Raw genomic sequence first — 16,642 nt, 5'->3', positions numbered from 1 at the left:
CAGGGAATGCTGAGTTAGCAGAAGTGAAATGGGTTGCTGGGAATGATCAGTTTTGATGAATTTCCTAATTAGAGAAAAATAGATTTGTTCAAGAAAGGAGGATTTCAAATCTCCTCAAATTCAACTAAAACCTCACCTTGCAACAGTTTCTAAAGTCTTATTTTCTCCAGGTTTTAAAAACAGTCTGTAGAAATGCAAGTTAATTTTCAATAAAATAATTAAAATGCCTTAGAAAAATCAAGCAGCAGTCAAAATTCTCAAAATTAAATGTTTCTATTAACTCAATTGTTTTGACAGTTGCCCTTCACAGTGTTTTTTAAGACTGCATTTTTTCTTCCCAGATAATCTGAGAAATACTTCCCAGGTTCTCAGAAGTCCTCAAAGGTTATTAAAAGATTTACTGCTGGAGGTAGAGTTTCCTCAAACACCCTTTTTCTTCTTTTTTTGTAGGAAGTATTTCCTTTGCATTCCAGAAACCAAAAAGCAAGTAGGAAATCAGTGGCTTTCGAACACTGTGGGAACAGTCTCTTTCCAGTAAACTGGAGAATTTCCTGGAAAAGCCACCAACCCCAAAAAAAGTCTTCCAACTACTGTTTCTCTAAAACAGTCTTGGGTAGACAATAGAAGGTGTTCCCTTTTCCCCCTTAATTAACACCATAAGACATATAGAGATATGCTCCTTTCCTACAGTAAGAGCAACACAACTCCATCAGCTTTTCAATTTCTTCTGTTAAACCTAGCTCAGCAGATCAAATTTTTCGTCATATCTGTACATGAAACAATTCCACATGAAAGATTGTCTGGATGAGCAAGTTTTCTCTCCTGTATTTTATTTTTATTTGACAGCTTCCTTTTGCCTGTGTGAGGAAAGAGCATCTGAACCACTGGTTTAAAAATCAACCCTTCTGGCACAGTGCTGCCCTTGCTGGGAACGGCCTCTGTACTTTACCAGAACTTCCTGTTTGTTTGAGCAACATCTAGAAAAGATAAGAACTAAAAAGACTAGGTAAGGCATCAGTGATTTCACTTCCCATGAGCCTTTCTTTGCCTTTCCTCTTGGTGTCTGGTTTGTGCTTTGGGGATTTTCAATGTTGGTGTATTTTCACAAAGACATCAACCCCAGCACACCCACTGGGGAGCATAATTCACCTCTGTTGACTTCAGTCACCTAAAACTCAGCTCTCTGGCTTCTTAGCACAGGGCTGCCCTTCTGAAACAATCAAAGCAAAATAAAAAACACCAACAAAACCAAAACCAAACTCCGGGCTGTGCTTGACTTCCAAAGGCCTGGCTGCCTTCTTAGGTGGAGAATTGGCTCTGATCCACACCACTCCAGAGCTGTTCTAGAGGATGTTCATGGATGCAATCTAGTCTGCATCACCTCACCTTACCTCCAGGGCTTGTTCCCAGCCAATTTTTTACCTGGGGTATAGCTATAATCCTAAGCCACACCTAGAGCATCAAAGAATTTCGTTCCCCCATTCACCTCCAGGTCTTGGCTCCCTGCTGTCCCCATTACATACATCTTGATTCACTCCTCAGTCCTCTTCTGGAATTAATTCCCTCTGGAAGAGGACTTAAACCAGGATAATTATCTGTGTTTTAGTCAAGTTTGGATTTTTCGTTCAAGCATGGGACAGAGATGAAGATCCCTATCTATTCTGGGCGTGCGAAATTCACACAGCTCTTCAGCATGTCCTGTACGGAGACCTGTGGATAGAGATACGAGGAGCAAAATCTTGGGGGCATGCAAAAATTAATAATAATGAGATGAAGAGTCACTTGTACTTTTTCTTGAAAAGTAACCCTTATGACATCCATAAGGAAAATACATGGATGTCAAAGCACCAAAAAACCATATGTCTCACTTGCTCTTTGTTTTCTCTGCTAGCAAATGCCAGGAAAAGGAGGCTTCCTGTTCACAGTTTTTCTGTTTGGACTTAACCTCATTGCCACTGCTTTGAATCAGATTCATGCTTGGCTGTGATGCTTTATAAGAGAGCTGGATGCACAGCACGCTGCTGGACGTCCACAAATATTAGAGGATCACAAAAGCTTTCTGCTTGCTGTTCTTTCTTATGTCTGTGGTTCGTAGCTGCAATAGAATAAAAGGCTGAGATGACAAAGTGATTTGTCAATATGAAAATGTTCAAAATGTATTTTATCTTCTCCTACATGGACAACATCAATATGAGCAGCACCTCCCCAGGGAGCTCTGTCATATTGACTTAGCCACCAGGAGCTTGGGGTTGAAGTGAGAAGCAATATTAAATTTTAACTACTCTTTAAATAACATTTTAAAAATCAATAATGTGGGTCCTGAACCCTTGTCTTTCCTATTGCATTTGGTTTTGTTGTGAACACCATGAAGATGAAGTTTTACCTGTTCTTTTTTACCTTTTTTATCTTGGTTCCAGAGAAGCATGCCTTCACTATTCCAAGGTAAAGATCTACTGATGCTGCTGGGTGTTCCAGTGTGCAGTGGGTGGGACAGGGAATGCAAAATAATTCTGAGTTGCATGAGAAAACATTTGTCAAAGGCTGACGTATATTTATTGCCCTTGTAATTGGATACGGGGTTCAATTTAACATAAAGATGGTGGGGGAAATGAAATTATTTTAAGTCTTCTTTGCATCCATAAATCCTGTGGTTTTAATCATATGAAGACTACTCTTTTTGGTCTAAGTGCAAATCAATTCTGTTCATTCAGTACTTTTGAATGCCAATAAAGGGCATTTGGAAACTTAATGGGAAAAATAATTTGCTTCATTCGCCTTAAAACAAGATCTTAAATGAATTACTTCTTGAGGTAGAAAGAGAAACCATTTCAGAAAGTGCTAACAATCTGTTTTCTTTCCAAAGCAGCTTTTATGATGGTTTTTCCAGGCATAAATCATTTTTGAATAACCATTTGGTATTTGTACAATGTTTCAGAAGCAGCTTTATTGTTACCTATTGATAAACTTCAGAAATGCCCTGAAACCAAATGCTTTCTTAAAAGATGAGAACATATGTCAGAGATGAAGACAGGCAAAGTGCTTTTATTTTCTGCATGTACTACTGGTTTAAAAACCTGAAATGTTTTAATAAGTAGAACTAAAAGGATAAGGTCCTCATGGTGATTTTAAGCAAAGCTGAACAACCTAGGATTAAATATAACCTGCTCCCAGAACTAAAATATCTACACAAATAAAATGTGAATTATTTCTCGTATCCCTTCTGTGATTTTGCACCACTCTGCAGACCTGTGAGAGGAAAACACCGTTGGGTTTATGCCTTAAAAAGAGGATCTTTCCTCTCCTTTTGTGTTGCAATAATATTTTGTTGTGGATTGTTATGGAGGTGGGAGAGTTAAAGTAGGGGAGGAAACAAATGTGGGTTTAGGTGAATTCAGTGGAACAATATTGCTCTGTGCTACTTGAAGATTTATTTATTTCATGTTTAAATAGAACACTGAATATCTGACTCTCAAAGAAGAATATGGTGTTTCCCACTGGAAAGCAGGAGCCTAATCCCCCCAGCCCCAGTTATGAAAATGGCTAAGAATGGAATTTTTGACCAGATGGAATTTTTACACAGCTTTGTGTAGGAACAAGCCCCCTTCACCTTTCTGTACTGCTAGTGGGGAAAAATACGTGTATTTGGAAGGTAATTCACATCAGGTTAGCACACACCTGAAATCAATTGCCTTCTAAGTACACATATTTTAAATTAGCTCACATCTAAATTAGCTCAGGTTAACCCAACCCCTAAAGCACCTGTTTCTTTATTAAAAGAGTGCCTAGCTCAGATGAAGTTATCAAACCCATCTAAGATTAATTGAAATGTAACTTACTCACATACAGGGTAAGATCTGAGTAAGGTAGTGTGGAGATGGCAGCTGGACTTCTACCAAGAGGAAAAAGGGAAAGGAAAAAGAATGGGAAACAGGGACAGAGCCAATGGGTCTCTGGCAGAACACTGGAAGAAGGAATGAGAAGGTTCTTTTCAAGGACAAACTGAAAGCAGTCAGGGAAGAGGGCATGAGAACAGAGAGAAAAGAGGTCCAGCTGTACAGGGGCAGCAGGCAGGGCCAGGAAGTTGGGAGGGCTGATTCTGTGCTTGGTATAAGGGTAATAATTAAAGCTTTTGTCTGGGTGTTTTCTACAAAGAATGGGAAAGAAGAGGGTACAATGCCAAATCAAAGCAGGGGAACTGAGAAGGGCAACAACTACAGTTTTGGCAGTTAATAATTGCCACACTGAAGTGCAGGGGCAGAATTTTGATCAGCTTATTCAGTGGATTCAGGTCTTATCACAAGAGCTAGGGAGGAACTGTAACACCTGTTCAGTACTTAGCACACTGGGATGAAATAGCTGTGCAACAAACCGTGGGGTACAAGTACACATCAGCTTCCCCACTATGGTGCTCTCAGGCTGTGGGAATTGTGCAATGAAACCAGATGCAACAGGCCTTTTCTTGGCTCCTGTGTGAAAAGACAACCTCAGCTATGACAAGACATTCATTTTTAAAGTAGCCTCAAACACACACTTCAGAGTGCGCTAAAGAAATAGGCAAGCTGCCCACCTTGCCTATCCCTGATTGTTTTTTGATGTTCTGTCAAATGATGGTGGAGGCAAAAATAGAGTTGGCATGTTATTGGTTCTGCATGAGAAACAACAGTGATTGCTTGGAGCCTGGCTAAAAGCAAAGATGAATCACCTGGTTGCCAGATGCTGTCAGGTTTCTGCTTGAAATCAGTCACAGCAACAAGCTGTGACAATCATGTTATGCTGCTTGAAAATCCTAGTTTTGAGAGCCCTGCCTGTTTTCTTTTCAGGACAGTCTTTGCAGACAGGGCTGGCAGGGACTTTGATCGTGTCTGGTTTATACAGTGCCACCAGCTGCACGTGATTAGATGTGGCTGAGAGCCACCCCAGCCCAGGAAATGGAAAGAGGGCTCTGACACTCCCCTGAGTCACTGTCTTCTACACACACTAATTATTTTAATTACCTATCCAATGCAATTTTTTACTACATGACTTGCAGGACACTGATGACCAGGACTCAGTGCAGAGTGCTGCTTTTTTTTCTTTCCAGAAAGTGAATTTCACTTCTGTCACCAACAGTGGCATCAGGCATGGAGTAGCTGGGAAGCACCATGTCATGGACAGCATGTCCAGGCCATGGTTTTCAAATAGAAAGGGAATACAAGTTACTGGGCAAAGATGGGGAGGACAGTGGTGCAGACCATCTGAAACAATACCAGCAGAGGGACACAAATGAGGAGACCAGAAAAACTTGACTAAAGTAGGAATGCACAGCTACAAAACATCATGTTTGGCTTTTACCAAATCTGTGAGGGCTTTTGGCAGACTGGGAGGGCTGATGTCTCTGCTGAATGGTGGCTGAGAAACTCAGGGGACAATAGGAGAGCCATCTTCCTGTTCTCAGGTAGTTTTCAGCTGCTGCTGCTGCACTGTGGGTGAGCTGGTGGCTGGTGGCTGTGGTGCTGGTGCCAGCTCCCAGGAGCAATCTCAGTGTTCAGCAAAGCCCTGCACCATCTCTTTCATGGATTTTGATGACTGGTAGGTGCAGAGGCTGGAACCAGATTCAGCATCTTCACTATTGAAGTGTCTCTGGGTTCATGGCACCCAAGCCAGGGAAGATGAGGGAGGCCAAACCTGCTTCTTCCCTTTTGCATGAACTGGAGCTGTTCCAAGGACCTGTGCTTCACCTAAATACCCTTGTTTTTCAGGGATGAAGTTTTGTGGGCTCTCCCACAAACTGATGAACAAGTCGAAGCTCTTCAGGATTTACTGAACACCACTGAGGTAAACAGATTATTGTATCTCTCTGAACTCTAGGCCAAATTTTCCCCCCAAATGCCCTAATACGTCTTCTTCCTCACAAGAAAGATCTAGCCCAATTCCATTTATTTGTTCTAATACATCAGCTCACGAAATGCTTGGTTTTAATTTCTCACTACCTTCTGATTTACATGTGTTTACATAATATCTCAGTAATTAATTATATTGGAGCTCATATTTCTGCAATTGATTTTGTGTATTAAGGCACTGCAAAACTGGGAAAACACAAACACACAGTAAGTAGAAATACATTTGCTAGGGAGCCTCAGCACTTTTGACCATGTGATCATGACCAGATATGGCTTGCACACCTTTAAAGATCAGGACTGGATTTTTGTGGTATTGTTTTAAAGGTAGCATCTAGAAGATAAAAATGTCTTAAATAATACTTTTGTATTATTATTACTTCCATCTTTCATTAGATAAAGGAGTATTTGATTTAAGTGAGACATCTCTTTTCTCACCCAATCACACCCTCCCAGTTTGAAGTCAACACTGCAACAAAAGTGTAACCATTTCTTCAATCAACATAATTTACAGGATGATTGAGAATGGGTTTCATATGACTAAGAGCTTTTAGAGGTGTCTACACCCAGTCTTTCTCTGTCTCTCTTGGCTCCTATTCATTTTATGCCCACTCCAAAATCCTTCTGCTGTCCCTACTGGCATCTTCTAATCCTTCTCTTAAGTTCTCAGTAATGTTTTGATAACCTTGCTCTTTTCCACCTTCAAAAGTCAAGTCACATATTCATCTCTTTTTCTGTACCAATATAAAACTCTGCTCCTCCATCTTTTATTTACTGCTGTGATTCTTCACTTTCTTGTACAAGGAGCTCCAAGAAGTCAGGAAGAAGAACTGCAGCACATTCAATGCAAGAGGGCTTGTGGTGTTTTATTCCAAGTCATTTATGGGAATGTGCCAACCAAATATTTTTCATGGGTTATAAACCAGACAATTTGTTTCCATTACTATAATTTGAGGAAGCTATAAGAAAAGAACAGAAAGGGAAAGGGGAAGGGCAGACACAAACAGTAACTCCCAACCAATTTTAATGGTTACCATTTATTGTTCAAACAATATTCCTTGTGCAGCTGAACCATAAAGGAAAAAAATAAACCCTATTGTCTGGTGGCTTCATGCTGTATGCCCCAAAAATTCATCCAATAATTATGCTGACTTTTTCCACACTCTAAATTTATGCCTAATTTACTGCTAACTGTCACCCCCCAGATCCTTCTGTAATATTGGTTCTGAAGTTTCAGTCTTTTATTGAATATGCTGGCTTCTGATTTTATTATTGTAAAATATTTAATTTTACAAAGAACAATCTCATTTTCTTACTTTTTTCCAATTTCTAATCTCTGTATTGCTTCTTCAACTTGAGTTATATTCAAACTCCTTCTGGCACTCATTTCCTCACTGATCAAAGTCATCAGAGAATACAATAACTACAAACACTGGTCTGATCTTCATTAATTCTTCAAATACCCTCAGGGAAAATAACTCTCAGCAGACTTGAAAACATGTAATATAATAACCAGCTAAATATATCTATTATACTAGAAATACTATCTTAGAAAAGGTTACGTTCTTGCCTTTGTTCTTGATTTATGAATTTCTGTGCAGAAGTCATTATAAACCTTTCTTTCTACACACATTTCACTTCCAGAAGCAGCAGAATGCTACACATCACAAGGAACATTAAACTGCTTGTTACAAGGAGTCTCTTAAATTGAAAACATATGCTTTGATTGTTTTCAAAATGCTTATTAAATGTTAGTAAGAATATTTTTTCTTTCCTAAGGTAAAAAAAAATAAAATGTTTTTGGAAACTTTTTAGGTCATTCTCTGGCAACCTGTTGTGGTTGAAAACATCCAGAAGGACAGAGAAGTCCATTTCTATGTCAGGGCATCCAGCATAAATAGCATAAAATCTCAGTTAAGGCAACTGACCATCCAACACAAGTATGTATTTTTTGTTTGTTGTCATGAATGATTCTGTAAAGTTGTTTGTCGTTTATTTAACAGGAGGTTGTGCTCTTCCTTTGTTATTCAGAGTCTTGATGGGAGATGTTCAAGGAATTATTGAAAAACAGACTGTCAATGACACAGTCAATGTTCGTGGATCTTCCTCATACTATGAAAACTACCATTCAATGCAAGAAGTAAGCTGTTTTTGTTGTCAACATCTGTAGATGCAAAGGATGAAATTTGTTTCATGGTTGAGAATGGATATAAAGGGAAAGAAATCATCAGCAGTTAATAACTACCACTGCATTGCACAAAAATTAAGAGTTCTATTTATTGTAATGCCTTCATAGAGATAGAAAGAAGCACCAGACAAAATCTCTCATACGTGTATTGACTCAAACTGTCATTCAAAGGCAGTAAGCAGAGAAGCAAAATGAAGTCACAAAACAAACATGTAAATATTTAAACATAAAATCAATAACAATTTAAACAAATAGAACTAAACCAGAATTTCAGGGCTACATTTGGACTGTATTGTGACTGCATCTTACTGTTGGTTTTAACAAAAATTAGAGTCAGGCATGTGGTAGGTGGGTTAAATTATTAGTTTTTCTTTTCCGTCAGATAAAAATTTTGGAAGGTAGAATGAATTTAAATCTAGACTACCTTCAGGGAGGAAGGAAAACAGTAAAAAGTAGATCCACTTACTAACTTCACCCTTGCAGATATACCGTTGGATGGAGGCAGTAGTGAAAGTCCATTCTGATCTCCTCCAGAAAATATATATTGGATCCTCCTATGAAAAGCGACCGCTTTATGTTCTGAAGGTACACCTGTGACTTACTGCAAAAACTTTCCAAGTACTACTGTAAGCAAATGATGGCGTTTGGCCAGGACATTTCCTTAAATCTATACATACATTCTTATTTTTTGTGATTTTTAGAAGTCCGAAGTTGTTCTAGCAAGATGCGTTCTGTTGCAAACGCATTTGACCAGATTAGGTTCCTCTCTGGATCAAAGGAAGTTGCCACACCTAGGCCATCATGCAAAGGCATGAAATACTGGATACCCTCCTGTGTTGATGTTGAAGCCAATCTAGTTTTTTGCCCTGCACAGCTGATGGCAGACTCCTCTGACCTGAGCTCTTGCTGTAGTCTTGGTGCCTGTGTTGGGACTCTGCAAGCAGCCTGAACGGCTCTGACTGTATGCAAATGTAACTTGGCGCAGGATCAGTCTGAGCTCTCCTTACAAGACATGCTTCTTTTTCCATCTTGGTTACACTTTCACTTCCACTTTTATATGGTACCCTTTCCAGTGGTGACATTTGAATGCAATGTCTCTTTTGTCAGATTTCTAAAAGCAAGGAAAAATCAAAAAATGCCATATGGATTGACTGTGGTATCCACGCTAGAGAATGGATTTCTCCTGCTTTTTGCCTGTGGTTCATAGGTCATGTGAGTACACAATCACATCTGATTACTGTTTTCAAAGCAAAGCTAAAAATCTTGATGCCATTTACCTTTGTCCAATTGCATTCTAGGATCCATAAAGCCTTAATCCATTTACTCCAACACATGATATTTATGTCTAAGCTGCAAGCATAGCAGAGTGTGTATGTGTGTATGTGTGTGTGTGTGCCAGTAGATAAGGGTATGTGTGTGTGTGAGAGAAACTGAAAGTCATTGGGAGCAAATGCAAAGGAGCTCAAACGTACTATCAAGCATGAAAGAAACCTCAAAGTATGTGCAGCAAATTCAGCAGAGACATTTATTGCTGTGAGTGGTCAGGGATGGAGAAGGCATGCCAGGAAAAGCACGTGCCTGGTAATCTGCCAGGGCCATGTCTGTGCTGCCCTGTGGATTGCAGCAGTGCTCTTGGCTCTGAGTCACACAGCACATGGTGACTTGTGTCCGTGTTACTGCAAGTGGCACTGCCTGGGCAGTCAGAAGACACACAGGGTGAGCTCAAGCTGTCCTACAACCCTTGGCTCTGCTCTAGAGCCTTCCTAGAGCAATAGGTACCCCACACCTGCCTGCTCCAGACATGGCACAGCTCCACAGCAGCAATCCACTGGCTGTGATGCATCACCTACTCCTGTGTCTGCTGCCACTGCTCCTCCTGACTCCAAGCTTTTCATTTGTGCTCCTGCTTTTTTTCTGGATCTGCAGAGAAAAAGGCCACATAAGCCACGTTCTTCTTCAGGTATTACCCTAGTGACACCCTCATGTCAGACCTCCAGAACACGACCAACCACATCCAGCTGTAGTACCAATTCATGGATACTAGAAAATCACTGATGGGTTGAGCCGGTAGATTAAACACTGATGAGATGGGTTTAGATCAACCAGCCTTGATGTGGCTGGTTTTGTCGGCATTTGTGGGCCACAGACAAATAGGCACATCTATCTTTAGTATCTACAAAATACTAAAGATATTTTTTATTATCTTTATAATCTACAAGGATTATAAGGTCTATTATATCTACACTCCTCAGGAGACGGAACCAAGCTGCACCAAAAGAAACAACATCCACAGTTTACAACTGCATTTTAAAATACATTGCCTTGGTCTTTTTGAACTTAAGGCATCTTTACTCAACTCCTTATGCTGAGCTGCTGACCCAAATCCTGATATGGACCAGGAAAAGGTCCCTGAGCCTTTCTGGCCCAGACAAGGTTGCCCATTTTGCTCAGTTAATGTTCTGAGATACTATTTATGATTAATTTTTCACAAAAGCAAAGTTCACAATAAAAATAAACTAGATGACACTGAGACTTCACAGTCACCAGTACTGCAGTCAGAGGAACAACACAGATGAGTCCTTGAAACATGAATTATGATTTGGCCATGATGGAGCTAAATAATGTGGATGATGATGATAACAATAATAACAATAAAAATATAATAAGTTTCTTTATTTTTGTTATCAATCACAACTATAAAATCTCAATGCCTAAAATATTTGAAAGGATATTGCAGGAGTTAGGGACAAATACAGCTGAATGTACCTTGTGACCCACTGATAATCCCAGCTTGCAAGGTTCCACTGGATATAAATGCATTTGCCCTTTTCATGCTGCTCCCAGTAATTACCAGCTGTGCTGTCATTCTGCCAGTGACATGTCCCTGCAGCATTTTTCAGAGGTAACAAGCTGAACATTTAGGTTCTCCATTCCTTTGATCTAATTTACGTGGTTTAAATTCAAATTTTGTTTCTGTATCTCTTCATGAAGCAATGTTTTTAAATCTGACATTAATACACATCTACAAACAGGCACTAAAATCATCAGTTCTCCCTAGCAAATCCTAGGCTTCTTTATTTTTTATAAAGAAATTCTTTTTATTCTTTATAAAAGGTCCACTTTTTATAATTTAATTTTGTCATTAAGATTGTAGAAAGATTGACATTTCTCATTTAGTCAAAGGAAGCCCATTGCCTGAGGATAACTAGGAAGGATTTAAAATGAAAAAAGGTGATCTAAGTAAGGCATGAAGAAAAAACAAGGATGATGAAGGACTTAGTCTATTCTAATAGTAACAAACCCACTCATCTAGATTAAAATTTATTTCTTTGTCATGGACCAACAACCAGGTTCAGCATCACTAAAGCCTTCAAAATAAGCTGTGAGGCAAAATTAGCAATGTACATCATACTGACTCTTGTCACATAGTTGCATTAAACTCACAATGCAACCTGAATAAATAATTTTATGTACGGCAGCCATTTGAAGTATTACTTGTTATTTTGGAGCTTGCTGTATTTTGGGCAGGAGGGAGGGTTTCTATTACTTTCACAGGCAGCAAAAGCTCAAACCTTCCTATTAATAGGCTTCATTTCTGTCTCATGACCACCCACTAACACTAAAGAACTGCAGTGTCTCTGACTGACTGTATCAATTTTTCCCCATGGCACTTCTGAGCAGAGAGCTACTTTGCTATTTAACCATTTCCATGATGTGATGAGCCTTATCAGACTCAGGTAGACTGCTCTGATAATTGCACAATTATTTTACACATGCCATCAGGTACCTTTGCAGGAAGGTAAGAAAAATAACAATTACAAATGCTCTTAATATGTGTCCCCCGTGCTTTATAGGCAATCCATGTGCGTGAGAGAGATCGGACCATGACAATGCTTCTGGAGCACTTTGATTTCTACGTCATGCCTGTGATAAACGTGGATGGCTATGCGTACACGTGGAGCCACCCCTCTGTACGTAGCCCTTTTTTGAAAGGTTGTTCAAGGTACTGATTTGCTACTTATGGGGATTATCATTGTGCATGGTTAGGGCATAGTTATCATCCTGAAACTGCACACCCCAAACTCTTCTTCTGTGCTTGGAATTTCTGCATCTTTCCCCAGAGAAGGTTTGATTTATGCTCCTAAACTCACGTGTCTGGCCAAAGAGTATGTCTTCTGCCCTCCTTCCACAGTCCAAATTCCATTGAAATCAGAATGTGATCATTTCAGATCCTTCCCAACATTTCCTTTTATCACCCAGCCTTGCTGGCAAGCAGACTGGTTTTAGAATCTTCCTGGGTCCTCACTTGCACAGGACTGTAGAGGCCCACGTGGGAAGTCACACTTAACTAATCAGTGAGGTAGTCATTGACTTTTCCAGCATTTTCCTCTGAACATGTGTTGTGTGTCTCTTTCCACAGAATCGACTGTGGAGGAAAAGCCGCTCCTCACATGGTAACAGCAAGTGCATCGGTACTGACATGAACAGGAATTTTGATGCACACTGGTGTGGTAGGACATAATTTTCTTCCTATTGTACCCCTGCCTCACTTTTGGCCATTAAAACTTTTGATTTTGAAAACATTTTCATGTACTGTTCCGTGAAGTTAGTACAAAGACAAATGCAGCTGAGTATCTGTTATGAACCAGTGCCAACTTTCCCAGCTTTAGATAATTCTTTCTGGGACTCAGGATTTTTCATCCCCAGATGATGCACCATGGAATAACCTCTTCCCAGCCCAACAGAACTCCTTGCATTACACTATGACACACCTTGAGGAGCCTGTTGGTGGGCAGAAAGAAAAAGAGAAGAGGTGGCCCTTGCCATGCCCCCCCAAGGCCTATTGCACCATCCAGCTGCTCCACTGTGGTGTACAAACTAATCAGCTCAGTCATCCTTCCATAATGCCTAGCTGACCAAGATTTTTAGCCCTTTATGATTCTTTTTAAGACTACATAATATTTAATTACTGCAGGCACTTTGGTACTTGACAAGTTTTTTTTTTAGTCTGCAGAATAGCAGCCTTAAAATGTTACCCTATAGATCAGATCTGACTTCACTCAGGGCTGACACTAAAGTCCTATAATGGATTTCAGTCATTGTAGCCCATTGCTAAACCATCCATGGCTTTTATATCAAGAAAAACACACATTTTTTCCCCTAAAGATCCTGAGTGCTTCGAGAAAGTTATTTGGTCTTATTGTGAAGACAGAAGTGGTGAATCCTATTTGTCTTCTTGATAATTAGTTTCAGCATCAATTTTTCTTAAAAATTTTCATTTTGATTTGTTTCTTCAGCTTCCCATTGGGAGTTTGCTTTTCCACAAGATTAAATAATCATGTAGAATTGCCTTTTTCCTGTAGTATTCTAGATTTTAAGATGCGATCTCACAATCATGTGATCATTTTAAATGAAGCATATTCATCCTCTCCTCTAAGACTTCTTATCCAGTCATTGAATACTTTTTATTTTAACATCTTCTTCTTGATTGTTTGTAAGAGCACAATAGGTGAGAAATCCTGGAAGGCTTGCAGGGATTTCTACAAGCATGAGAGCTCTTTCCATAGCATGGTGGAATCCACGATTTCTTGTGTATTAGCACCTTACTCTGCTCTTTCATTTGATACTCTTGCAGTTTTCACGAACAGAAATGCAGAAGTGAAGAAGTAAAGGAGTAAAACTGTGCACTTTTATTGTTTTGGTTAAAGGTCCAGGAGCATCTCACTTTGAATGCCAGGAGACATACTGTGGACCCTACCCAGAGTCTGAGCCTGAAGTGAAAGCAGTGGCTCGCTTTATCAGAGACCACAAGGACACCATTAAAGCCTACATCACCATGCACTCCTACTCCCAGCTGGTGCTGTTCCCATATTCTTACACTATGAACAAAAGCAAGGACCATGAGGAGCTGGTAAGTCCTCCCACCTCCTGAAGTTTCACACTTATTCCAGAACTATTCACCCAGCTTGGTCAGTCTTCTAATGAAGGAGTCACCGTGCTGGGAGGATCAAGAATTAGGAAATGACATTTTTCTTGATGTTCTTAACAAATTTTAAAAGTCTGGGCTGGTCTAGTAGTGTGCAAGTCAGCAATCTGCTTCTGAAAGCTACAGACAAATGAAAATATTTATTCCAGATTGATTATATATCAACAACACCTAAGATGTTGAAGCTGCTGCTAGAAGAGCAGAGTCCTGTTGTTCTGGACATCTTGAAAAGATAAATATGCGCAAATTCTTCTTATGTTTTATGGTTTATATAAACTCTGAAATTAATTGGGAGTGTGACTCTCGAAAACACCCTTTACATACCTAAGCAATGAGGTATTCTGGTGGACATTTGCTACTTTTATTAAGGCTTTTGTTTAAGGGATACTTACACAAAATTACTGGTAGGATGGAAAATATATCCTGCATATGTAGAATTTTACTTTCTCAAGCCACCAAATGACACAGCACAAACTCTCATTGAAAACAGTGAAGTTCAAAACAGAGCTGTTACTCTTGCTCTGTAAAGCAGAGAGAGGTGCACTGATTCTGGGCATTTCAGTCTTCTTCATGGCTTAATAGTAGGGTTCTCACAATTAAAATATTTTCCTGCCATATTTGTCAATATTACTTAAATAAAGAGTGACTTAAGTACTGTGGCAGAAAAGAAAAAATATGAGATGAATGAGAACAAATGGTTTGACAACAGTTTACTGCCAGAAGTGGGGATAAGGTCACATCTATACTTTTTATCTGTCTACAGCAGAAATAGAATCTGTAGCATGGGCATATGCTGAAAACTTTTACCACATTCAGTGGGTATTCTGGAACCTTTTATATGATTATTTAACTAGTGTGAAATCCTGAGCACACTGCAAGTAAATTCTAACTGCGTGCATTTTATCTATTGTCACACAGCCTTAAAGACAATAATGTTTTGTTTAATTTCAGGAAAGTCTGGCACAGAAAGCAGCTAAAGCTATAAAGAGGACAACGTGGAAAACTTACAGACCTGGTGCTGGTGCACAAACAATCTGTAAGTATGACTTTATGGCAATGAAATAATGACAATATATCCTCTCTAGGATCAGAAGACAGCTTTTGAATGGAAAAAGTTCTGTTTTCAGGCATTTTTCTATTTTCCTTTCCTCACATAGATTTAGCTCCTGGAGGATCTGACGACTGGGCTTATGATCTTGGCATTAAATATTCTTTTACCTTTGAGCTTCGTGACACAGGAACTTACGGATTTTTGCTTCCTCCTCGAGAAATCAAGCCAACTTGCTTAGAGGCCCTTTCTGCTGTCAAAGAGATAGCTCAACACGTTCTACAAAATTTGTGATGTTGAATATAATTTATTCCAGCACGACTGCACTAAGTTACTCAAAAAAATGCAATTAAAAAAAAAAAAACTTTGCTCCTTTATTAAAATTATTTGTACATAGGCTAAACTCCAGGATGACTGCACCCCTTGTATTTTAGAACAGTTTTTTTCAACCATACTTATATACCTGTCTCTATAACAGTAGCTCACTGCACCACAAGTATAATAGAGAGTAGTGTAGGGGTTTCCTACTAGATGACGGGAATTCCAGATGAAAGGGTCTCTGACTCCCTCCACAGAAGACACTGCTCCATTTAGGTCATTTGTTATGACAGGATTTGGTTACAAGAGAACAGCCCCACTTGCCGTGTCCCCTGTGTGACAGGAAGGGTGCTCACAGCAAGGTGAGGACACTCGAGTGGCCAAACCAGCGAGCGGCAGTGCCCAGAGGCTGCTCCACTACAGCCCGCCCAGTCCTGCAGCCAAGCACTGGCCTGAAGACTCTGTAAGGTGGATTCAAACCAAAACTGGGCAGGTTTAGATTTAAAAGGAAGGTTTTTTTACAATAAGGGTGGCGTGGCACTGGTACAGGTTGTCCAGAGAGGTGGTGGATGCCCCATCCCTGGAAATATTTATGGATCAGTTGGATGGGGCTCTGAGCAGCCTGTTCTAGTTGAAGATCAAGGAAACACAGATTCATTGAGGTTGGAAAAGACCTCTGAGACCATTATGTCCAAGCTACAATCCAACACCACCCTGTCAATTACATCAGGGCACTGAGTGTGAAGTACACTCATGAACATACAATACAATACAATACATGTACAGTATTTCCTTAAACACCTCCTGCTACAGTGATTCCACCACCTCCCTAGGCATCCATTCCAATGCTTCATCCTTTCTGTGAAGTATTTTATTCGTAATATACCACTTGAACCTCTATTGGTGCAGCTTAATACCAGGTCTTCTCGTCCTGTTACTTGTTGCCAGGGAGAAGACCTGGCTAAATCTCCTTTCAGGCGGTTGTAGGAAGTGGTCAGGTCACCCCCGAATCCCTTCCACGCCGAGCATCCCGAGCTCCCTCAGCCCTTCCTCCCCTCACTCTGCTCCAGCGCCCGTGCCCGCCCATTGCCCCTCCCAGGGGGCGGAGTCGGGCGCCCGCCCCGCCCTCCCCAAGATGGCGGCGCTGCCGCTTCCGCCCTTCCCGCCACCGCCCTCCCAGCGGCGACGTCACCGCCGTCGTCACCGCCGTCATCATCGGCGGCGGC

General features: G+C 40.3%; 1 protein-coding gene across 2 annotated transcripts; it reads left to right on the top strand.

Annotated features, from left to right (window-relative positions):
* Nucleotides 1–2,314: 2,314 nt before the first annotated feature.
* On the top strand, nt 2,315–15,505 carry CPB2 (carboxypeptidase B2). Of its 2 annotated transcripts, none has more exons than XM_064725357.1 (11): nt 2,315–2,442; nt 5,739–5,814; nt 7,692–7,816; nt 7,908–8,016; nt 8,548–8,649; nt 9,172–9,276; nt 11,919–12,035; nt 12,485–12,575; nt 13,773–13,975; nt 15,002–15,086; nt 15,208–15,505. In XM_064725357.1, the coding sequence occupies exons 1-11, from the start codon at nt 2,366–2,368 to the stop codon at nt 15,390–15,392; spliced, it is 1,275 nt and encodes a 424-aa protein (XP_064581427.1). In that variant the 5' UTR covers nt 2,315–2,365; the 3' UTR covers nt 15,393–15,505. The 2 variants fall into 2 exon arrangements, with proteins under 2 accessions (XP_064581427.1, XP_064581515.1); XM_064725445.1 differs by lacking the exon at nt 2,315–2,442 and adding an exon at nt 5,453–5,568 and having other exon boundaries at nt 15,208–15,453.
* The last annotated feature ends 1,137 nt before the right edge of the window (nt 15,506–16,642 follow it).

This window comes from Zonotrichia leucophrys, chromosome 1 (genome assembly GCF_028769735.1).
Source record: "Zonotrichia leucophrys gambelii isolate GWCS_2022_RI chromosome 1, RI_Zleu_2.0, whole genome shotgun sequence".
Lineage (NCBI taxonomy): Eukaryota > Metazoa > Chordata > Aves > Passeriformes > Passerellidae > Zonotrichia > Zonotrichia leucophrys.
This window is presented reverse-complemented; position numbering and strand designations above follow the sequence as displayed.